Source organism: Atta colombica, unplaced genomic scaffold (assembly GCF_001594045.1).
Source record: "Atta colombica isolate Treedump-2 unplaced genomic scaffold, Acol1.0 scaffold224, whole genome shotgun sequence".
NCBI lineage: Eukaryota > Metazoa > Arthropoda > Insecta > Hymenoptera > Formicidae > Atta > Atta colombica.
In genome coordinates, this window is record NW_017259321.1 from 824,106 (window position 1) to 849,043 (window position 24,938).

At 34.0% G+C, this 24,938-nt stretch overlaps 1 protein-coding gene across 1 annotated transcript in view; it reads left to right on the top strand.

The window, feature by feature from the left end:
- Positions 1-20,341, top strand: part of LOC108688044 (cationic amino acid transporter 2) — a 94,230-nt gene extending 73,889 nt beyond the window's left edge. The window contains exons 6-14 of the mRNA XM_018194125.1: positions 12,168-12,339; positions 13,401-13,584; positions 13,691-13,815; positions 14,819-15,072; positions 15,577-15,819; positions 16,680-16,824; positions 17,100-17,193; positions 17,310-17,437; positions 17,602-20,341. Coding sequence (XP_018049614.1) covers positions 12,168-12,339; positions 13,401-13,584; positions 13,691-13,815; positions 14,819-15,072; positions 15,577-15,819; positions 16,680-16,824; positions 17,100-17,193; positions 17,310-17,437; positions 17,602-17,993 — 1,737 coding nt within the window. The 3' untranslated portion in view covers positions 17,994-20,341. The remainder of the gene's footprint in view (positions 1-12,167; positions 12,340-13,400; positions 13,585-13,690; positions 13,816-14,818; positions 15,073-15,576; positions 15,820-16,679; positions 16,825-17,099; positions 17,194-17,309; positions 17,438-17,601) is intronic.
- The last annotated feature ends 4,597 nt before the right edge of the window (positions 20,342-24,938 follow it).

A 24,938-nucleotide genomic window follows, 5' to 3' on the forward strand; every position in this document is an offset into this window, starting at 1 on the left:
TAATTGATATTTATCCATATTTATCCATATTTTCAAAATGTTGAAATATCGATGATATATCGAAAGTTACAATTAAAAGAAAATATTCGAACTTTTTTCGCTCTTTCATATATTCGTTTTCTACGTCAATCATATTATAACAAACTTCTGAATATCATAATGTATTATGACAAGGAAAGATTCCGACAATTCGCATGAAATTCCAATCGCTCGAGGCGCAAGGTCGCCGCCACCGAGATCCGGTCAAGGGATTCTCCACCCGCGGCTTACGACAGTTATGCGGGACAGTTGCAAACTTGTTGCATCAAGTCGGCTCGACAGATGTACCGGGAAAGGACAATGATCGCTAGCAGGTAGAACGACGATGGAAAATGTGCCTCGTATCGCGCACAGACACAGAGAGACGAATAGAATGCGACACAACGCGACGCGATGCGACGCGGTGACGGCGATGCTGCAGCAATCGATAGCGCGAGATAGAGCCCTGGGATATCGGGATACTGTTCGAATGACTATCGGGAGAAATAGAGAGCGAAGCCTGAAGAACGAGAGTCTACACCATTTGTTTTCGAGTGCGTTTGCATGCTGGGTGGTTATCTGCAGAACCATTTCCAGATAGGAGAATCTGACTTGACTTTATGTAATTTAGTGTAAATCGATAATACGATAATTGACCCTTAAATATATTTTCGCGTATCGTAAAATGGGGGTAACTTTGATTCATTTTAACAATGTCCAAATAGCATGTTTTTTTAAAATTTGGATTAAATTAATTCCGACTGGACCAAAGTTTTCTCATTAATCCCCAAAAAATACAAAAGTCAACAAAAAATTAAAATGATTTTAACGTCAATAAAACAATCAAATTTTATAACTAAAGTTATTATTTTCATGACGTTAAAATAAAGTCATTTTGACTTTCTCCCGATTTGATGTGTTCCTTATGTCTCTAATTTATTTTAAATGGAAAGTTACTCTGAAGAGCGAAAATTCTATTTTAAAAAAGAGGTGGCAGAATTTTCAATGTTTAAGAGTAAAATTCATTATTTAGAGTAAGATTCCATTCCAAAGAATATAAAGAAATAAATATTAATTATTTATATAATTTCTTTGAAAAAAAAAAGTGAAGTATATAAATGATATGTGTACAATAGAGAAAATCTTCTTTATTTGCAAAAAATAATAGAATAGTGTTGAAATTGTAAAGAAGCATACAAGGATAAAAATATTAAGTACAATAATGCATGCTATGGTTCGCGTATCACTTATAACTGAAAAATTGCTCGAAGCGTCAAGAATAACATGTAAATCATTAGCGATGATGTACTCGCGGTGATATGCAAAAGATGCGCGCATCGACGGGGAAATTATTCTATCGAACTATCCTCGTTTCTCCGTGCCAAGCATATAATTCGTACGCTCCCCGTAATCTCAAGGGAAATAAATTAAAAACTGTCCGAACCAGGTTGCCTGCAAAAACAGATCCGACAATCCTGGCGTTTCGTCCCGAGCAGATCTCTTTTTCACTCCCTCTTTCTCACTCCCTCGTTTTTATTTTCCTCTTTTGTTCTCCGCCTCTGGCGTTTATATCGCGCTTCTTTGTTGAAGAAAATTCGATGTGTTTCGCGATAGCAGCTCCGCGCGTATTTGCTGCACAACATTAGATATTTAAATTCTCTTTAACACAATTTTTTATTTTATTATGGTACGAGATGATAAGTAACTCACCAAGTTTAAGTAATATCTCTTCGCATCTCTTTGCTCTTTATTTTTTTAGAAATTTGATTTTTTATTTATGTTAAAAATGTATTCTTACTGTTTCTTTCTCTCTAAGATTTTTATAAATAATATTTATTCATTTTTTAAATACGATTATTTATATTTCTTATTAAAATAATAAATTCCTTGTATTTTCATTATACATCTTTTATATTAATTTATTTTAATTGCTTCAATGTTATTAGTCTAAGTTCTTTACAGGTTTTAAAATTAATTTTAAGCATGAAATCAATGATATAATTAAATTTGAGGAGATTATTATTTCAGATTGATATTGTGTTGAAAGTTCGGAAGTAAGTAAAGGTAGTCAGCGCACAGTCATATTTCTGAGATAAATTCATTAAAAAAGCAAATTAATTATATGCATGTATTCTAACATCTAACTTTGACTATAATTAGTTTAGCGTTTCTCCTATTTAGTTGATGTATTTATATAAATGGTCCTGTTTCTATTTATTAATGTAGTATATGTAGTAGTTTTATTAATATAGTATAGTCTGCTCTCTACTGCTATTGAAGTTTACGAAATGTTACATATCCATTTTGTGTGTTAACATAAATGTTTTCTTCTGATAATGATTTATCCATTTTATTAATTTTATCCACTTTTGACTGTCTGTAGTCGACGTTATACGATCCGAGAGAACGTCCGCGATGATACGTGATACTGTAATATGACAACGTATATATTGTATGCATTCGTATACGATATCGACCATTTTTGCGCGTCTCGAGTGGCGGACAAACCGCACCAGCCTGTCATTATTTCGTGCACTGTGCAAAACGTCAAGCTCTTTTTTTCCAGCTTCATTCTGCTTCGTCAACGATCGCCATATGATACGATGTCACACTCGAATTAAAATGAATGGTGACCGAGCAGTCAACGGGACCAGAAATTCATTTGTTTTATGGAGTAACTTCGTGTACCGTTTTATTGCTCGTATTATGCGTCACATCTGCGGGAATCATAATTAATGACGTTTCCGTCAATTTAGGATATCAAGAAAAGTGATAGTGTTCTAATGAGGAAATGTGAGGTTCGCGTACGTGAAACAATGCAATCCGAATACTCGCACGCCTATCCGAATTTCCGATGATTTACGTAGAATAACATCGATGCGGTGTAGTGCAGAGAGAGTTGTTCGATAAATTTATCCGAATCAATACGTTTAATTCAGTTTATATCCACGTCTCTGTATAAATATTTAACATATACAACGACCCAATTATTTAATGGCCTTTTCTGATTTCAGCGAATTTTTTTATATCTTTTACATACTACCTTGCGCTTGCTTTCATTTTTCCACTAATATTGTTACTGCATCTATTACTGGTTTTAATTCGACGAGGGAATTATTTATGTCCGTTCACTTGGAACGAGTCTTTCCCGTATCGATAGTTCACGACATCGGCGCGCTGGCACGTGCCGAAGCGGTACCTTTGACTTTTACAGATCGCGATGCCTACGTGTCACACAGTTCGCGGAGCATCCTGTTCACGACAGGCCAGGCTGACTTGCCGCAGCCGTTTAATCTCGCGACGATGGATCGATCTTACTACCGTGATCGTACTACCGACGATGTGGTCGCTAAAACGTCGCTAAAATTAATGACTTACAATTCTTTGCGAGATAGCACGTGTCTTTCTTCACAAAGGACGTACTGCTTTAATGAAATGTAAAAAACATAATATGTAAGAAAATATAAAAGGAATAAATTAGAAAAGACAAAAAGAATATTTTTCAAAACGTTAATTATGCATCTGTTTGGTCTCTCTTCTCTTACAGAAATTTGAAACTGATCAATTTATTACTGAAAAATAGTAACTAATTACTTATATTAAGTATTACTTACTGCTACATAATATTAATTAATTACTTACTTTGATACTGTTTTTTAGTAATAAATATTAATTTTAATTTTTAATATTCCAAATATAAATAATTAATTACTGTCTTTCAGTAATAAATTAGTCTTAGATTAGTCTTAGTATTAGATTTTTGTAAGGAGTATTTTCGTTAATTTAATAAATCTTTATCTTATTTATCTTACATAGAATTATTATTGTTGTTAAACTAATATGTAAAGTAAAAGAGAAATTTATATATTGCCTTAAAGAGAGAGAGTATAGATGTTTTTATAGCGAGTACATATATGCTGACGAATAAATCAGAACTTATTCCAGTCGTAACGTAATTTTAAATTTCCTTCTGTTAAATTACGCGTGAACTCCGTCTATAACTTCATTCCATCTGCGACAATTTATCTTCTGCCAAATATTAGCACAAGATCGAAGAGGAAAGCGCGGAGATGGAAAGGGATTCGGTCGCTGTTTTGCAAGCTGAAATAAAGAAGAAAGAGATGCTCCGCAGAGCGCTCTTTTAGAGATGCGCAGAGCGGTGTTGGGTTTCACGAAGATGTAGGCATAGTCTGTGGTCTGGTGCAAGCGGGAGCGACTCCGATTTCTTTACGATCTCACCCGTAAACTCTTGCCACTTGCCCATTACATCCGATCCGGGGCGTCACGTACATTCTCAATTTGAATTCTACCTGGGAACGTGGCATAATTTCGTTGATGGACTATAACCAAAGTTAGGACCTGTATATAAAATGACGTATCGCGAGTATGTGAAAAGATGAAAAAATCCCCTTGAGAGTGCACCACGTCTACATGATAATAATTCCGCAACGAACGCGAGGGAGATTTCAAGTTCCTTTGACATATAATGTTCCGGTTGGTGGGAACGTTACATATTTCCTGCGGATAAAACGCGCGTGCTCGTAATTTTTATAAATATCTACTGATACGGGAAAATGTAATGCAATGTACCGCAAATGAATATTTAATTCTTAATACATAAAATAATTATACATAATATACTTAATATATAAGTATATATTACTATATACATATAGAAAAATGTCATTCTAATTAAGAAAAGTGATTACTCAAGTTACTTTCTTTCTTTTAAAAGTTATCTTTAACAAAGAATATTTTTTTGATAATGATTTTAAAGTATACTTATTATAAATTTTAGAAAAACTCATTAATGTGTATTCAAAATAAGAATTTATTTTTTTTTATAGAATATTATAACATCGATCGAAGAGGCGACTTGATATAATAAGCAAATCGAGAATTTGTTTTAATTAATTTAATAATCTTAATTGAAGTAAACCCATTAGTATTTAAAATTATATTTTGAATAAACTTTATGCTTGTGATGAACTTATGATAGATTTGTAGAAATAAATTTTTGAAATATTTGAAGCAAGTAATTATTACTTGTACACAGTATTTTTTTGTGTATATGTGAATAGATCAATCATCACGCATTATATATGTATACAACGTAATAATTTAATATCGTCCGATCAGAGATGAAAAATTGTCGAATGAGACCAAAGATATAAAGATTTCATAAGCATTTTCATTAATTTTTTAAAAAGTATCAAAATAATTGAGTCAATAATTTTACTTCAGAAATTTCTTTCCAATGCATCTTGATTGTATAATATTAATCTTTACACGCGATATGTTTTTGTGTTCTGAATTAATTTTCGTCACTTTTATAAATATAAAAATTAAGTAATTCTTATATATATTTTGACATCTTTAGAAAATATTTTAAAGTTATATATTTATAAAAACTTTTATATAAATGTTATGACTAATTATAGTCAGCAAAATGAGAAAAATTTACTTTTTCATATAAAAGTGCAAAAATTTTAAACAAAAATGTTTAAAGCAAATGTTTCAATATCTTAAAGTTGATATTTCAAATTATAAAAGAAAAAATAATTCTAGTATCAACCAAAAAGTTTGGTTATTGAATAACTTGAAGTTGATCTTTTTTATAATGCAAAATTGAATGTTTATTTACATTTTAAATAATGCATTTTTAAAATTGATATTGCGTTACAAAAAGTTACAATTAATTAGAAAAAACATTTTTGAATTGATTTAAATATTTTTGAATTTTATATTTATTACATTTTTTTAGTTCGTGAAATCTTTGCAGTGTAAACGAGAATTAATTAAAAGTAAAAAAATAAAAATTTTTTAGTTGCAAAAAGAATTACACTCTATACACGATGGATATCTTTCATATTCTACGATGAATTTCCAAAACATCTTCATCGGAAGATACACAGAAACGGGGGCAATTCATAAAACTTGTTTTTAGATGTCAAAATTTTTTAAGAAAAGAATATAGACTATTATTTAGGTATTTCTAAGCATTTCTAGTATTTTAAGAAAAAAAAAAAAAAAAAACTGAAGACATGAATATGACCCAATCATATATGTATTAAAGATTAATTCTTTGCAATAAACAAGTAAAATGTTCACGATTTTTTATATCAATCTTTCTATTCTATTTCTAGAACAGCAATTTTTTTCATTTCCACCTTCATTGCTCACTCCTCGTTCAGGATACGCTTTATTGTTTACGGTAGTTCTACCGATCTTTGAGCGCCCCATTTGCGGGCGCAATTCCCGTCGAAACCGGAGAATAAATCAATCAGACGAAATGTAATACGAGGATGCGCCGGCTTTCTGGTGTGCTTGCTCTCTCTGAAGATTTATTCCTTTCCTTCCGGTGCAATATACATTTCCAACCGCATCTCTACATCGCGATATTTTCAAGAAAAATGTGAAGTTTTTCTGAAATTATTCATTCTTATTTGTCCACGAATATTCTGTGTTTTACATAGAATAATAACCGTAATTTCAACAAAAGCATACTAGCAAAAGTATTTGTTGGAATGATCTTTCACGTCCAGAATTAGGTTCCAGTTTTCGAAGAATAGAAGATATAGGATGGAATTTCGTTGTAATGCACAGAGAATTTAATTCAAATGCTTCTTCTTTTCAACGAGAGATCTGTTCTAAATAGTTTATGTCCGCTAAAATTGCGGAGTCGAGATAAGGACGATAGTGTGGTCGACAAGAAGAATGAGATTGCTGGTCTTAACGCATAATGACGTGCTCCGTTACAACATTTTTTAATTTACTTACTTATGGTGATTTAACATTCAGTAGAGCGTAATTTACTTTGAGAAGGTACTAATTTCTCGACAATGGGCGACTATAAATTACTGTTTCCCCTTCTACCTGAAATTTACTCTCCTTTGCAACTGACATGAGAAATATATCGCATAATTCTTGGAGAGTACAGAGATTAGGTTTCAGAAAGAATGATTTTACTGAAGTACCTAAAAATTTAGCTATACAGATTTGAAAATAATTTTATTGGATCATCAAAATGATTATGTAGGACACTCAAACTGGTTGCTAAAATGTTAAAATCTTTTGCAGCTCATCATGTTTTTATTTTCTATATAATTATTTTGATGATTCAACATAATTATTATCAGATTTGTATCTAGCTAAATTTTAACAAAATTATTTTTTCCGTGTGCATAAAATTAAGATGATACAATTTTTTTATCTCTGTATTACACACATCTTGATATTCATAACGTTTATAATATTCGAAATATTAAAACATGCTTTGTTTGTTTTTTCGCACTAAAAGAAAAATGTTTGATATTTGTAACTATAATTACATGGTAAAATAATTATGGTTAGATCCTCCATTTTTGTGATTGTTTCTGCTATAATATTAGTATTGGGAGTACAAATTAGTTCAGTCCGTTTTTTTGTGCATTTATTTCAACACAAAATGAATGAACAGATCAATTAAAGTATTGTCTATCGCTGCCTATTACTTTTTCCCATCTCTCAGACAATTTTCGAATTCCATCTCGAAAAAATGACTCGTCTTTGGAGGCGATCCAATTTTGGAGCCAATTTTCGATTTCTGCGAAAGAAGTGAACCGGTGACTTGCTACATCCTTCGGAACAATCAATAATCAGAAGGAGCAATGTCCAGAGAATACGGCGGGTGCGGTAAAACATCACATTTGAGCATTTCCAAATATTTTTTTACAACTTAGCGACATAAGGCCGAGCATTGCCATGAAGAAGAATAATTTTATCATGTCTTTGCTCGTATTTCGGCCGTTTTTCTCACAATGCACGGCTCAAACGAATCAATTGTAGCCGATATCGATCGCCCGTAATGGAATCGCCAGGTTTCAGCAGTTCATAGTAAACAAGACCCTTTTGGTCCCACCAGATACAGAGCATGATCTTCGAATGTTCAGCTGTGGTGTTGATGTTGAGGTCATAGATTAACCGGGCTTAGCGTAGTATTTTTTCTTCTTGGGGTTGTCGTAGAATATCCACTTCTCATCTCCAGTCACAATCCGATGCAAAAAACTTTTTCTCTGTTGTCTTTGAATCAGCTATTCGCAAGTGAAAAATCGCCTTTCAACATCTCTCGGTTTCAGTTCATAAGGCACCCAATTTCCTTGTTTTTGAATCATTCCCATAGCTCTCAATCGTACAGAAACGGCTTGTTGAGTTACCTCCAATGATTCTGCAAGCTCCTCTTGCATTTGACTCTGATCTTCTTCGAGTAATGCCTCTAATTCTTTGTCTTCGAATTTTTTTGCTGTCCGGAGCGAGGCTTGTCTTCAACGCTGAAATCTCCATTCTTGGAAACGTCGAAACCATTCTCTACATGATTTATCAGTTGGAGCAGTGTCACCATAAACTTCGACAAGCATTCGATGGGCTTTAGCCGCACTTTTCTTTCAATTAAAGCAGAAAATCAAAACCTCCAGTAAATGCTGCTTGGTTAACACAAAATTCGACATTTCAAACACAGTAAAAATGAAGGTTTTTATATGAAACTCAAAGCGATATAAACTGAATATTATTAGCATGTTTAACCTCTCTGAAATCGCCAAAATCAGCTGTTACTATGAACCATTCACAATAGCTGGAGCTATCTTTAGGGAAACGGACCGAACTTGTACTCCCAATAATAATAATTACATATGTCTTCTCAATCATGAAAAAATTCTACTGTAAACTGTAATAATTTCAAACATTAATATAATAAAAATTATTTATATTAAGATATAAATAACAAAATAAAATAAACATTTTTATTTAATAAATGCAATCGCAATTATAGTGAGTATAATTATTTTCTTAAATTCACTTGCTATTTATATGGTAATAATAATCGAAAGAGATATGTTAAGAGAATGTTGAAGATTTTCAAGCAGTGTATGTGATTATTATTAATGCGACTCCAAATGACATGGCCAATGTATAGCAATATTAGCAAATATTATACAAAACGCACATGCATGCATAATTATCATATGAATGAAGACCAATATTTAGCGAATGGCACAATTGATTATGTTTGTATGGTTAAACCAACTACAAATGTATAACTATTATTATTAACAAAATTAACATTAAATCCTGTTTTATGAGCTCGCTTTTGACGATATTTTTATTATTAAAATTTATGTTGCAGTTTTCAATAATGAGCAGGTTATTATTTCTTCTGCTTAAATATATAGTTATCCCGAAAATCGACTAAATTATAGTTACATTATGCTAATTGCAACAATTTTTATCTTTCAATGCACTTTCTCCCACCTTTTTTTTATTCTTTATAACGTGTGGATGAAACGAATTATTCTCCAGCGTAAAGCAATATTTAGAGATAGTCAAGCTCTGTACGATAAAGGATATAGAGGTAACGTGTGCAAGAACCAACAGAGTCAGCTGTCTCGTTGAAAGATTCACGACTTTCCTTAGGAGCCTTTTCTCGTGTTCTCCTTCCATGTTCCGTTTTAGCGTTCGTACATCGTCTTATAAAATCTCATCATCATTTCATTCCTTATTCTTTATGAAAGTGAAACATTTTCTTCTCAAATAATTAATTCGAAACACGACTCTGTATCGAATCACAGAGTAGTTTTCAGAGATTAGACAATAGTTTTCAGAAATAGTAAGAGACAAGTAAGTAGAAATAGTAGAGATAATAGTTTTCAGAAATTCGAACGAACATCGCGTGAGCGTAATTTTGTTTGTAGCTTCTTTATTTCCATCAACACGGAGATCTACAATATATCTTTCAATACTCGACATTGCTCGGGATTCCTTTACAGCAAAGTTACACGGCATCTTACGTATTACCGCGAACAATTTAAAAACTCCAGTTCTTCTTTCCTATGCCTTCCCCATGCCTTCTTGGAAGTAGAATATTTTTGAGCACAGATAATTAACTTTGAAACACAAGTTCTGTCAAAGAACAACGACGATGTTCCAAAAGTTTGAAAAAAAAATCTGTGTGTAACGTCTCGTCTGTGTTCACCTTCGTTTTAATTTCTTTGTTTCCGCAAGAAATTCGCGTACTGATAATATGCTTTTTGAGACAAATGTTTGACATTGTTCGTGTTGCCGCGGCCCCGATTGCGATGCAATTTCTTTGCTTTCGATTAATGGAATTTCGAGACTGAAACTCTAGGATTTTATATTGCTAAAGTATTATATTTGAACAATGTATTTGCGATGAATCGGGTGGGCCGACCTTTAATCGCGATTTAACTGCGCTTTTGTATAACACGTTCGCACGTGGGCGCAATGAACATGTAGAGGATATAACAAAACCGGGGGTGTACCGATTATATAACGCCCACTTCTCGCTGGTTCACGAAATTTCATATCAATTTTACTCGAAACTCCTTCGCATATTTTTTCTTGCCCCATTTCCCATGCTTATGAAAATGTAAATTTTAGCATTTTCATCTGACGATCTTCCTCCTTGTATTTTTCCCGCTCTTATTCATTTTATCTTTTTATTTCCTTTCAAAGAATTAAATCGATCTATAAGGAAAGAGTAACGATATTTGAATAATCAAAATTTTTTTTTAAATGCCTCATTAAGAAAATACAATTAATATGTGATTGTATATTATAAAAAAATTTTTTCTTAATTGAAATACTAGACATTAAGGTACAAGCAAATGTACCTATGTCTTTTATAAAAGAATTATAAGTAATGAAAAAAGAATGGGAGCATTAGAAAGCATTAGAAAAATAGCTGGGTATGCCATGAAAAAGCCATTTAAAAATTAAAGAGATGCTGGAATCATTTATATCACTGACAAAAGCACTTGTCTATTTTTTTTTCACTTTACTTGTGAAAATTATTTCCTAAAATAAAAGAAAATACGCCAAATGTAAAAAGATACAAAACTACATATAAAGAACAAAAAAAGTTGTTGAATTATACATATATAGTTTCCTTTTGAAGGTTATTCTTCACTATATAAGTGATATAAGTGATTCTTTCTTCATAATATAAGTGATTCCAAGTAAAAAAATCAAACTAAAAGTATCTGCCCATACGTACATAATATATAAGGGTATTATAAGTGCTCGAGTTTATAACTTTGAAGCTTATAAAAGAAAGAAATAGAAAAATATGATCTGAGTATATTAAACATACATGTACCTCGTATACGTAGATCGATATTTTTCTGTTTATTTCTTTTAAGAGCTTCAGTGCTTAAAAACTCAAGCACTATCCTACAATATTCTTATATATTATTCAAATGTAAATAGATACTTTTAATTTAATTATATATGTAAAATTCAATTTGATCGTGTATTTAAAAAAATAACTAAATAAAATAAGATAAATTAAAGGTACATTATTTAGTCTACTTAAGTTGTGCAATTTTTCTAATTTTTTGCTGTAAAAAATTGAAAAAAATTGAAACTGATGAAATTTAAAAGAGAAAATTTCTGAACATAAAAAAAAGACGTAAAATAGATTTTAAAATTCCGTTAGAGTTCGGCTATTCCTTAACATTAGCATTCCTTAACATTAGTGGTAGTGTGCGATCGCGATATTCTGCGGATCTTTTTATTTATTTTCTGAAGTAAATGCACTGAACCAAAACGTGAATGAATAAGTAATTTCTTCTGTGTGACCAATTGTACGCCGATTATTTAAGCAACATCCTAATCTTACTTTCTCGGAGTTTATCAAAAATTCATAAGCACGTCGAGCAGAAGTGAAATATGTAAATGCTTTAATATTGCATTCAAAGGCCATGACACTTTCAGTAAATCCAACTGAAGGCAGGGATTGCGATGACAGTTGCAAAGTGACTCATATTGGACAATCAACCATTTTTATCGATCTCCAATTAATTTACTTTATACGCATCCCTATAATCGGCATAGTTACTGAATCAAATGGTACGCCAAATGGTACGAGTATCGTATTCCTTAATACGAAGTGAATTCTATGGTAAATTTTGCAGTTCGATAAAAGCATTATGACATTTACCTAAAGAGCCACAGCTCTGTTTGAACTCGATTTTCTATCTCGAATTTCCGTCAGATATCTTATTTTCGTTCCATTTTATCGCATTTCGGTGTCCGTCGCGACAATATATTCTGCAGTCCGACGCGTTGAAAAACCGAATCTCTCTTCCTGTCAGGTTTTCACCGGCGCGGCGACGTGTTTCTACGCCTTCATTGGCTTCGACATAATAGCCACCACCGGCGAGGAGGCGACAAATCCGAAGAGGAGTATTCCCCTCGCCATAGTCTCGTCGTTGATCATAATTCTCGTCGCTTACGTCACTAGCAGCATGGTCTTGACACTGATTGGTGAGTAGACCATTAAATAATCGTAATCGATCGTTTGTTGGTCTTTATTACTGGAAATACGCTTTTATTCATCTTTCACGACAGGCACAGCAGAGCGATATGCCTGTTCTTTTGATTTTATCATTGTGTTTTTATATCTATTTCTGAAATTTAAACAACTATTGATACAATGAACGCAGAGCAGCTTTAACAGCTACGTTAATGTAATCAACTCATGAAGAAAAGAAAGAGGGACATTAAAAAAAAATTCAATATTAATTGTAATTAAATTTTAATAGATAAACATTTTTTAAAATAATTGTTAATAAAACACATAAACAATATTATATTATCATATTTGTAAATAAACAAATAATAATAATTGATGTATAATATCACGTGAGATCAAAATCAAATTTATACAAACTTACGAAATCACATTTTATGTTTTAAAATTATACTTTTCTACTAAATGTAGTTTATCTAGATTTTTAAATAAAAAGTCATAAAATTTTCCACACGTTAGTTAAAAATTATATTTCACACTTATTATTTTCAACAATCATTTTTATTTGATTTGATTTGATGATTTTCACACATTTAAAAAAAGATCAATTTATAATCATATTCTTAATTTGAAACAAAATTTAGAACACGTACAAGAAGCAAAGAGTTAAAATTTGGGACTATTCCTTTTAATTCATTAATTATCTCAGACTTAACCTACATACCTTTTTGACAATCATCGATGACAATTATCAATGAATCGAGAGTTGCTTCCATCTCATATTGGGATCGATTTTACTTACAATTCTGTATTGTATAACAATGTTTGGCGAAACGATAGAAACTAAAATTATTGCGAAACTTATTCATAAGACAAATGAGAGTTGTTGAAACTTTGACATTGGCTATTGTATGAAATGTATTATTATTATTATGCTTTATACGAAATTGTTCCTATTGACACATTGATTGCCGAGGAAACTCGCAGAGTCGAATTTACATGGGATGGTAGTATCTCGCGGAACAGAAGTACGTTATAGTGTTCCTAACATGTATTCGAGTACCTCGTGTTTCAGTTCCATATGATCAGGTTGATCAGGATTCGGCGTTGGTGGAAATGTTCGGCCAAGTCGGAGCCTATAAGTGCAAGTACATCGTCGCAGTCGGTGCGCTGGCAGGCCTGACGGTCTCCATGTTCGGCAGTATGTTTCCGATGCCTAGAATAGTCTACGCGATGGCTCAGGATGGCCTTATATTTCGGTAATAATCAAGACACAGGATAACATCGGAAACTGCGATGAGAGGAATTATTAAGAACAGTTAAGACCGTAGATTTGAATGTAAAGCGGTCGTTTCACTTTCGCAGGAGCCTCAGCCAAGTTTGGCCAGCGACTGGCACTCCTGCAATTGCGACTTTAACTTCCGGCATATGTGCAGCTTTCGCTGCGCTGTTGATCCAGCTGGAAGTATTGGTGGAAATGATGTCGATCGGTAAGATCGTTACTTAAAACGATTCCGTTAATTAATTTAGAATGAAATAAATATATAGCGTTTTTGTCATATTTATTGATTATTGACTGGTAAGGAGTTTTGAAAAACCATTAACTAATTAAATTGTATAGAATAAAATTTGTACACGGAAAAAATGGTTTTGCTGAAAATTTAACTTAGATAGGTTCGAAAATAATTTTGTTGAAATAAAATAATTATGTAGAACACTTAAACGTTGATGACAAGACTGCAAAAAGTTGTAACATTCTAGTAAACAATTTAAGCGTTCTTAATTATTATATATATATAGCGTACATAATTATTTTAATGGTCTAAATAAAATTATTTTTAGATCTCTCTAGTTAAATTTTTAAATATTTCAGCAAAACTATTCTTTCCGTGTATGATTAGATCTTTTCGTTGGTTGAATTCAAATAAGTTATATTTCTTGCATCAGATTTACAATCTGTTTTTATAATTAACACTGAGAAAAATGGTTTAATTGAAATTATTAGTAATTCTAGTGAAAAATAAATGAATCAGAATTTTCTGTTTTTTAAATCTATTAGAATTCTAGTTGAGATAACTAGAATTCTGATTGATCTAATTATTCTGTTAAATCTAATTATTCTACTCTAATTATTCTGATTATCTCAACTGGAATTCTAATAAATAACCAGAAAATTCTGATCGTCCGTTTTTAATCAGAAATTTTTTTCAGTGTATACTTGGCTAATTACATTAATCTCATATTAATTTTTGAACAGTTAACTTTTGAATAAATTTATAGTTCTTTTAAATTTTTATAATATACTTTTAAATATATTTACATATTTTTCTTTATCTTTGTACGATCTTTTCTATAGTTTATAATTCAATTTCAAGAGTTCTGCTATATTGCGTTCGTCGAATGTTACAACTATCGCATGAATTGAATTATAATGGAATAATTAATGCTGGGAAGAACCACGTTTATGTTCTTGTTCGCGATTTAATGCTTTAGGTACCCTACTGGCGTACACTCTGGTGTCCACATGCGTGCTGATATTGCGATATCAACCGCATTCGACAAATTTGATCGAGTTGCTGCCGCAGAGCTTGCGGACGCCTTGTCGATCGCCCACGAAGGAAACGCAGGGGAACGGCCAAGTGACTTACGGCAAAGAGCTTAGGCCCGATCAGCTTACAACCGCATTGAACTCGGTACAGACGTCCCAGTCGGAGCTTACGACTACCAATAATGGGCAACGTATCACGGTGAGGTGTTTGCGTTTGTGTTTCAGAAAACAACAAAATATATAGTCTACCTCTATCGTCATGTAATTGAAGAAACTCCTCTCGTCTCAGCGAGAAAACGAGATTTTCTCCCCTCGATTTCTATACTTCTTTCTGTTTTTCGTTTTCGTATAGCTCCGTTTCGGCAGTTCTTTGCACGCCCTCGACATTTTCTTGGAATTTCCAGAGTACATTCATCTTAAATGTCGTTCTCAAGGGATTTCTTAAAAGATTTTCTGTCTTCCTTTCTTTCTAAATGTTCTCCCTTATCTTTCAATGGAGTTAAAAAAATTTTTGTATCAGGCAAGACTAAGATTTATCTCTTTTACCATTAAAATTTTCAAGATAAGGGCAATTCAATTTTCTTTCCTTTTTACTGAATTTCTTCTCCATCGACGAACAAAATTGGATCAATCGCGTAGCGGAATGCAGGAATGGATCGAAGCGAGATTGCGCAATTTTGAAATTAGCGTCGCATTGTTCCAGGTGCGGCGGGTGAGGAGGTGCAACAGCTCGTCACCAGATTCGGATGACACGTACGGCGGTGAGGAGGACGAGGTGGGATTGGGTAAGGACGATCAGTATCTCGTCAGCGACAGAACGGAGAATAAATTCTACGGCAGCGTGCATGCGGCTGCGGCTGCCTCGAGTTGCGGTAGCGCTCATCAGTATCCCGGAAACACGCCAATCATAGGGCCACCGTTGAATTATCTGCAGCGTCGACTGCAGGTAGACATTAGTAATCGAAAAACGATGGCTTGGTGAAATAATTAAGGTCACCATCCCGATTGTAATATACTCAACAATAATAGACTTCTATCCGATTGTTTATTATATTTATCTTGTACAAATATCTTTTATTTTATATTAAAATTTGTATTAGAATTTTACATAACATACACGATATCTAGATATAAATTGTTAAATAATACAATAATAAAATAATAATAATAATGATAACATTTATGTCAAATGATACCCAATTACTGTCTAAATTTGTTAGGGTAAACTCTCACTTGAAAAAAAATACTGCCAGTATTGAAAAAAAGTGAAAAATTTGTATTCTTGAATAAGAGCAAATTTCTTTTTTTTTTGTGAGATTTCACACTTTTGAGTGAGATTCACTTTAAAAAAGGAGATTTCTTATCTTCGAATGAATTTCTCTCCAAAAAAAGAGTGAAAATTTGACAATACTTTAACACTTTTGAAGTGAGATTTCACTCCAAGAAAAAAATTTAGAAAGTAACTATTACCCAATATGTCATTAATTTGACTAAAACAATGCAGAGTTGACAATTTAATTTAACTCAAGAAGATGCATTCTTGACTTAAATTTAATTTATTATTTACTAAATGCATGTTAATATATGATATAATAGACGATGTTTACTTTGAAACTACAGAAATGAATTAATTTACATTTTGATACATGGAAGTTAAAAAAAACAAAATTATTTAACTCAAAGGAGATTACCGAGGTTTGCCCCTTTGATATTTAAGTGTACGTGTTTACTTCATCAGGTTCCATTCACATAAAACCTTCCGACACTGTGATTATTATGAAGCTAATGAATGGTGACATTTCGTAGGCGGCACAGTACCTTTGTCCTGCTATATTCCCGTGGGTGGACAGAGGTCCTGCGACAGAGGCGTCAGGACGTTATGTTATGAAGCTCGTTGGGATCTTATACGTCTTGATCCTTATTTTTGATTTGATTATCGTCTGTGGAATGGGTGAGAACTTTGTACCGTTTTTAATACATTAATAAATATTTGTAAAATTAATCAAATGTTCCATAACATATTTCGACATAATAAGAGAAGAAAAAATATGTAATGAATGTTTAGCTCGTATAACATTAGAAGGATATATTTCTAAATAATATTTCTAAAACATAATACATATCTAAATAATTCTACAAAATTGTTTTAATTATTTGATTAATTTCACGAATCACTGTAAATATATCTATTGAATATCGATATATTTTAGCTTTTTTTTCTTTCAGGTAACATGGGAACATTTACAACGATATTACTATTCTTATTTCTCTTTGCCATAATTGGTATACTTCTTGTCATCAGTAGAAAGCCGCAAAATAGGTAGGTTATTTGCAAATCGCAATCCCGTAAATCTGTCAACTGAAACGTGCCCAATCGTGAAATGGTTTAATAATCTAATAAGTGTTAATTTCCTGTATTTCCGTTTTTTGTTTCAGGAGCAGCGTAATGTTCATGACTCCAGGCTTACCTTTTGTCCCCGCAATCGCCGTTACTGTTAACATTTATCTCATCTTCAAGCTCAGCATCCTCACCTTGGTCAGATTCACAGTTTGGATGATTCTCGGTATAAATTCATAAAGTTTTGTATACAAACTATGTGAACAAAGATTATACCTATTTCCGATTCTATCTGATTTTTGAAGTGAAACAATAACTCTTTAACTTTTCTAATTCCTTTCTGTGAATCTCACAATCAATCGAAACACTGCTTCTTGTATCTGCCATCAGGTTTCATCATGTACTTCCAGTACGGAATCAAGAATAGTAGTCTGGAAGAGGCGAACGCGTCGGAGAACGTTGATGACGTCGTCGTTGGCGGTACGGCCGGCAACATCGAGTTGACCGTGACCGAGCACCATCAGCGGCAACAGCAGAAGCAGTATTCGCCAGACCACAGCATTTACGAGAGCCAACAGCTGGACGCGTTTGGCCAGCCGGTATTTGGCAGTACGAATTTCGGCGGCACGCCGAACCAGCAGCAGCATATCGGCATCGGCGGCCATCAACAGAGGCAAACGGGGGCGGTGGGAAGCGGCCGCCGCATCGATCAAACCGCGTCAACGAAGACGGGCAAGAACCTGTTCATCGATCAGGATAGCTTCCCCACCTGGGACGATTGAAGAACACCGCGCGCGGTATCGAGAACGGATATTAATGTATACTTAACACACGAATAGAAATGGAAAGAGAGATATTATTACTACTATATACATCTGATAACATGTTTGCGCGCGCGCGTGCGACTGATATCAGGCGAATACCGGTGAAATTAGACTCCTCGGAGATTGCGGCAGTTTTGAGCTCAAACTTGGAGGGTTGCACGAAGTTCTTTCAACACGCTGTGTTAATGAGCTGTTAATAATTATCGAGAGTTCAATGCTCAAAAAGATTTTAAGACGTATTTAATAGATTTTTCGAGTTTATCCAAATTAAATTTGTAAAAAGAAAAACAAAAAATAAGTTAAATTATGATTGAAATTAATTTTTTAGACTTTTTTTTAGACTTCCTTGTAATTTTGCTTCAAAATTTGTATCAGAATTAATGTTCTTTTGTAATTGCACACATTGACATTTTTTTTTTGGAGCTGAGCTTTTTATTCTTTTACATTTCTAAGTTTTAATTTTACAAAAGAATTTTACACGCGAATGCGTTGGGACAGTTATAAGGTGTCTATAAGAAATAAGTTGGTCTCCTTAAAAATTGATGCTCGATCGTTCGCTCGAAAGTTACATATTTCCATATAAAGTACACACGATGGAAATCATTGAAAAGAAATTTGGTCGGTGTGATGTAAATGAGGAGACCAAGAACCGCGATACTCCGGGAGTCAGACTTGTTGACTATTTGGGACGAATGTAGCAAATAATATTGCGGCAATATTTATTATTCTAGTTGTATAGTATCGTCGTTGACGAGATCGCAGGCGAAGAAGGCGGTTGGGGATAGAAACGGGTCGAAAGAGCATTAGCTGTGGCAAGGATAGAAAGAAAGAGAGGAATGCAGAAAGAAAGATGAAGAGACCATTACCATTATTAGTATAAGGCGAAACTTGTGTTTTCCAAGAGAGCGTTCTAACGGCTAATATAAGTTCAAAAATTTATTGCTAGTCCGCGAATGAGAAACGAATGCGAGATGAGAATGAGGTGTGTCGTCGGAGCGACAGGATGAATGAAAAATACGAGTGAAAATGAGAAAGAAAGAGAGAAAAGCGAGAAAAGCGAGACAAAATAAGAGAAAGAGCGAGGCGTGCCTGAAAGAATAATGAATAGAAAAGAGTATGAGAGAGAGAGAAAGAGAGAAAGAATCCATAGAAAAGAACACTTTAATGAAGAAAAAAGAAAAAAACAAAAATGTCATCTTTTGCCTAACTTTAGTCTTTCCCAAAAAAAAAAGAAAAAAAAAGAAGTCTAATCTAACATATTATAATCGTATATCTAAGCTTACTACAATACTTACATACGTCTTACCTCGAGTAAACCCTTTGATTATTAATTTACACGCAATTTGTATAAATTATCTAGGATTTAAGCGTGCGTCGTCTCCCAACAATGTGGAACGAAGGATCGAGAATGAATACAATTAATTAAGCTGCAGGATTATTTATATCAAAAAGAAATAGGATGAGGATTTATTTTTCAAAATCGCAAAAAAATTTTAATCTTGTTCCCAATCAATTGATATTTATTTTTCCAACTATGTTTTATTTTCAAGGAAGAGGATCAGAAAATCAAATTTTTGTTCAGAATCAAGACACGTATTGGGATAAATTAAAGAGAACGGAAGGAAAAGCAGAGATTAGACGATTTAGTTTCGAAGGAACGAGTTCTCCTCTCGATCGACTTTACAATTTGTCCAATTTCTTGCGGGACTTCGGAGATAGACGGGAGACGACGCGCGAGGTAAGATTTCGTTTTCGTGTACATATCTTCGGTGTTTCGAGACAAACCGTTTCTCCGTACGTACGTGCACAAGTCCATTGTGCTTCTCTGTCCGCTAGTGTGTTCCGCGCGATGAATCGAGGATAGCCTTCGATAATTACAGTTTCGATAATTACTCCCGAGTAATTACAGTTCGGGAGGATGCGCGACTATGTGTCTCCGATACGAGTGAATGCATGCGTGATTATATATTCACACCACGAGTGGAGCTCCAATTTTCTCAGGTCAAGATATAATTTAAGACTACCAAGAATACGTACTGTAAACCGTAATGATCATTATTTTAAAATCTTTCTGAACTATTTTTTCCTTTTAATACCCATTTCGCCTACATCACCCGCGTTATTAATTCCGAAAGATCGATCATCGCAAAGTAATCCGCGAAATATTCCGAAGTACCAAGGAGGCGCGACACGCGACTGCGATAAAACGCGGAAAACCATAACGCAGAATGCTTATCGATTGTACATTGCAGAACAATCAAGTATAAAGTCGCCGGTTTATTGCGAGACGTGCGATTTGAGTCATGCAGCAGACACTTTTATTACACAAATAACTTTTATTATTTCATGATCTGTTTGCTTCTTTGCGAGTATGTGTCTGAAACAGGTATTCTTGCGTTGCATTGTTGATCGCTATATTGTTGTTTCGCTTATAACGGAGACACGCGTCGTGCATACTATTCGACATTCGATCGTGCATCTTCCAGGCGGGCGTCGATGCGTCGCGATGCATCGTCGCTCGAATGTTAGGCAAAGTCGTTGGCAGGTACGACGACCGCCCCCCGCGATCGCTTTCGCGAAATATTTCTTCTCGTGTCTATACTTACTTTTCGTCCAGCTGCTCCGCCACTTTTACTACTTCGTTATAGGACGCATCGTCCGCATTTCCATGTGCGGAAATCGTCCCGCGACTCTCGAGTCGCTCAACATTCCGCGTCCCTTTCCCACGTGAACGACGAATTCGATAACGAAATGACGACAGGGAGGATTCAGGGTGTTAACGATCGATAAATTACAAATAAATTTTTAACAAAATTATTTCAGCATTATAATTAGATTATATTAATAATTAAATTACGATCATCGAGCAGCAAAATTTTGTTCACAGAGAGAAGCAGGGCCACAAAATTGGAAATTGTCAGAGAAATTGAAAAAATTAATGAAATCAAAGAAAAGTCAAGGAATTTTGCAAAATTTTTCAAAATTAAACTGTTTAGCTTTAACGAAGTTTAATATATGTACATCTCATTTACACACTTTTGGAATACTACCAACTTAATAATCAAAAATACAAACAATCAGTAACATTAATAGTAATGTACAGTTACTATGGTAAATTCATCTCTCAACAAAATATTTAACGATTTCTAAATCAAAACGAAGATACAAAAAATTTTTAAATATTACTTAAGTCAGGGAAAATTATGAAATTTTGTTTGGAAATCAGAAAAAGTTACAAAATTTTATTGTCACGATGAAAAATTTGTGACAAGAGAAGAAGAAAGTAAACAGGAGAAAAAAAATTTTTATCACTCACGTGAATGCAAACGATATCTTTATTATATAAAATTATCCAATTTTTATTACATTATATTAAATTCGCGTCTTGTAATTTATACAATATGTCTCTTTATTGCGAAGGATGAGCTCCAAAACCGATCGTTTACCTTGATTCTTCTTTAGTTTATCTTGCACAGGTCTCTCAGCGGAACTGATGGAATCCTGATTAATCTCGCGAGGAAAGAGGAAAAAAAAAATATATATATATATATACACGTATATTCTCTGTGATCGAAACACTGTACATCTCTAAGGACGACGATAAATGTTGTTTCGCGTTCCAAACGTAAAATTGATATGAGGATCGAAAGGGGAGATACTCGACACGCTACAGGGGCAGGTCGAGAGCTTAGTTCTCGCTTTTTATTCTCTATATATCGATTGGAGTGATCCTTTCACACATATCAGTCCTGCACACATTCGCGAAATCGTCGCGTGATCGCGAAATTAGCCTACGCCGCCGCGTACGTCGACGACACACGTTTCGCAGAATACGTGTAGGACTTTGTTATAGAATACTTCGTACACGAAACTGTTCGATTTTTTAGGTGATACATATCAGGGTGGTCATAAATTCGCTACGCGATCACGATAATTAATATTAGTTTGCAGTTCATTGTCTGAAATGAAAAAAAAAATCGTACTTTAGCTTTTCATCTGAATTCGACTTCATCTAAATTCTCAAATTAAACTCTTTAGTGAAATTTTGACCTAATTAAATGGAGTTTTGATGCGCGCGTAAGTTAAATATTAAAATATGTAAGACTTAAGAATTTTGCGCAAAAGTTGGATCTGAAATTAAAATTACAGTTGCATTAAGAGAAAATTGAATGGCCAAATATATTGGAGTTTACTAAACGGAGCGCAAATTTCGCAATTGCAATGTATCCTTTTCTTTTCATCTTGATCCTCTACCCCTGTAATAATGTCGCGGATATCTTAGGGAACTGCTTAATTGCACTGAGCTTACGTCACCGTGAATGTCCTGCAAAAACTTTGATCATAAATCTTATATGATTTATAATTTATTCAATATATTTACATGACACTTTGTTGAAACGAAGCACAAACTTTGGCCGTTATGTATATACTTTGTATACGTATAATGGATTGAAAAATATTGCTGAGCAACTTCGAAAACATTTATCCCGTGTCGAAAGAGACGTGTTTCTGAAATAAAATGAATGATTAAGAGGCAAGATCGCACGGTGACGTGACTCGTATTGCGATCTGCGAGCAAAATTATGGTACTCTGGATATTCGTTCTGTCAATCATAGTATCGCGTTATCGCGATTCTCGATGGATAGGAGTTTACTCTGTGAAAGAACAGTGCCTGTATACATCTCTCTAGACGTTAGATGAGACGTTAGAGATCCCTTCCTTAAAGCGGACAAAAATACATGGCGATTGAAAGAGCGAAGTTAACGAAGGAGTTATGTCGCAGTTTCAAATTTATTCTTTAATTCTTATTTACTTTATTAATTAATTTAATTCAATACTGAAACTCTTATTAAAAGTCTATAGTTGATTTGCAATAATTACATTCCGAAAACTATAAATAAAAAATATATTTGTTTTTATTGCAATGAATAAATTGGGAAGTAACTAAATATAAAGTAACTATCTCTTCACAAATTTCTTCGATCGAACTTTAAAATCAGTAACATTAAAATTTTATACGACATAGCTTCCTCGTATTCTTTAGTCTGTCAAATCAAGTATGCTACTTATACGAATAATATTGTTAGCAAGCAGTCCATTGAGATTACGTCTCGATATATTTCAGAAGAATAGGACTACGTGCGAGACAAATAGCAGAACGACAAGGAGGACGCGGCGTTTTACTCTTTGCCCTTTTAGTTAGTCTTTCGTATTGTTAGGAGGAAATGGCCTATTGCATAATGTGGCGGGACGACGTCGGTCGAGGTACAAATCGCAAAATACAATTTAAGTCAGAGTGACTTCAGTAACAAAATTTCTGCCTCTTAAAGATGAAAAAGTTGAAGCAACCTGAACAGTCTGAAAAATATCTGATATATCGAGGAATATTTATTGTTTTTTTATAAGATGTTTAATTTGACGAGGTTTTGCATCGAGATCGGCGGAGATCCCGCGCAGATGTCACGTGTGTACCTTGAAGTCGCAGTAAACTCGCTGCAAATACCTTGAGAGTTCGACGGCTGTAAGTTGAAAGTATTAGCTCCCGCGAGGAGAACCGACATGGAGAAATATCGCACTTTCAGTCGAGGAAAGTGACAACTGCGAAAGCGCTGCGAAATCGCCATTTGTGTTTTTTTTTTTTTTTTTAAGAGGAGATAAATATCTCCAGGATTGTGTTCAGATTCTGGTCACAGAGTGCCACTCAGATGTCATTTTATCCTTGTTCACCGAATGTTAAACAAGGATAACATATCTGAGGAGTTCTCGTGTAGGATTCTCAACGCACCAATATGTGGTACGAAATGTGAAACAATATAAATGGTGGCACTATCGTTGTGCATATACTTGGCAATAACAAACAATTTAAGGTAATCATTTCCTTCCCTTTTTAAACGATTTGCGAAAAATCGACTTGTGATACTCATAATAATTCTTCTTTTTTTTTTCCGTTGGAAGTGCGATATATGTAACAATAGGATAAGCAATTGCTGAAGAGCAATTCGTCTCTGGATCATAATTGCGAGTGCATACTCATATAAATGTACGAATGTAGGGCTAACGAAGATGTACGTTTCCCCATAAAAGTGAAGCATTAAGAATGACAGGAATGTAAGAGTCTTATCTTATAACAAAATTAATTTAATAGAATACAATAGAATATTACAATTCTACGAATGTCGAGCATACGACATTGCAACGAGTGAATTGGTGCAGAAAAAAAATTATTTATTTTCTATTTTCTCTTCACTAAAACCCCTCTTTGCGAATAGATGAAAATACAAGAAGAGTGTACCATGTTCTCGTCATTCTAAAAGTATGCAACTATCTTGTACATGTGCAGCGATATGTGACGGTATCGGAATTTGAGGCTGCATCTGCGTGACGCGTTGCGCATTGTTAATATCTTCGACATGAATATACAGCGAACATTGCGAAAAGCGAGCGATATTAATATTAAATTAATTGGTAGTGGTTTCAATCTCCTACGTAAGCAATTTCGCGAGACGGCGTGTAACACGCGCTTCGCACAATTTAACGTCGCCTTTCATCGCGACTCAAGATCAGATTTACAAGAACGCATCGTTCCTGCGTCACTTCGGGCGGATTGATCCGCACTCGTGTGGAAGGATGTGCGAACGACTTGGGAAGATGTGGGATTATGAGTCTCCGGAATGTCGCACCGGCGATTAAGGTGCGTCGTCCAAAAAATGGTAATGCAAAAGCGTCCTTCAACGTCGGAAATTCCATGAGATTTCACGCCATTTTTCTCGTTTGCCGGGAAAGAACCAGACATAAAAAAAGAATGTTTCTTGTTCTTAATAGAAGCTGAAAGAAAGAGGAAAGTGAGAGAGAGAGAGAGAGAGAGAGAGAGAGAGAGAGAGAGAGAGAGAGAGAGAGAGAGA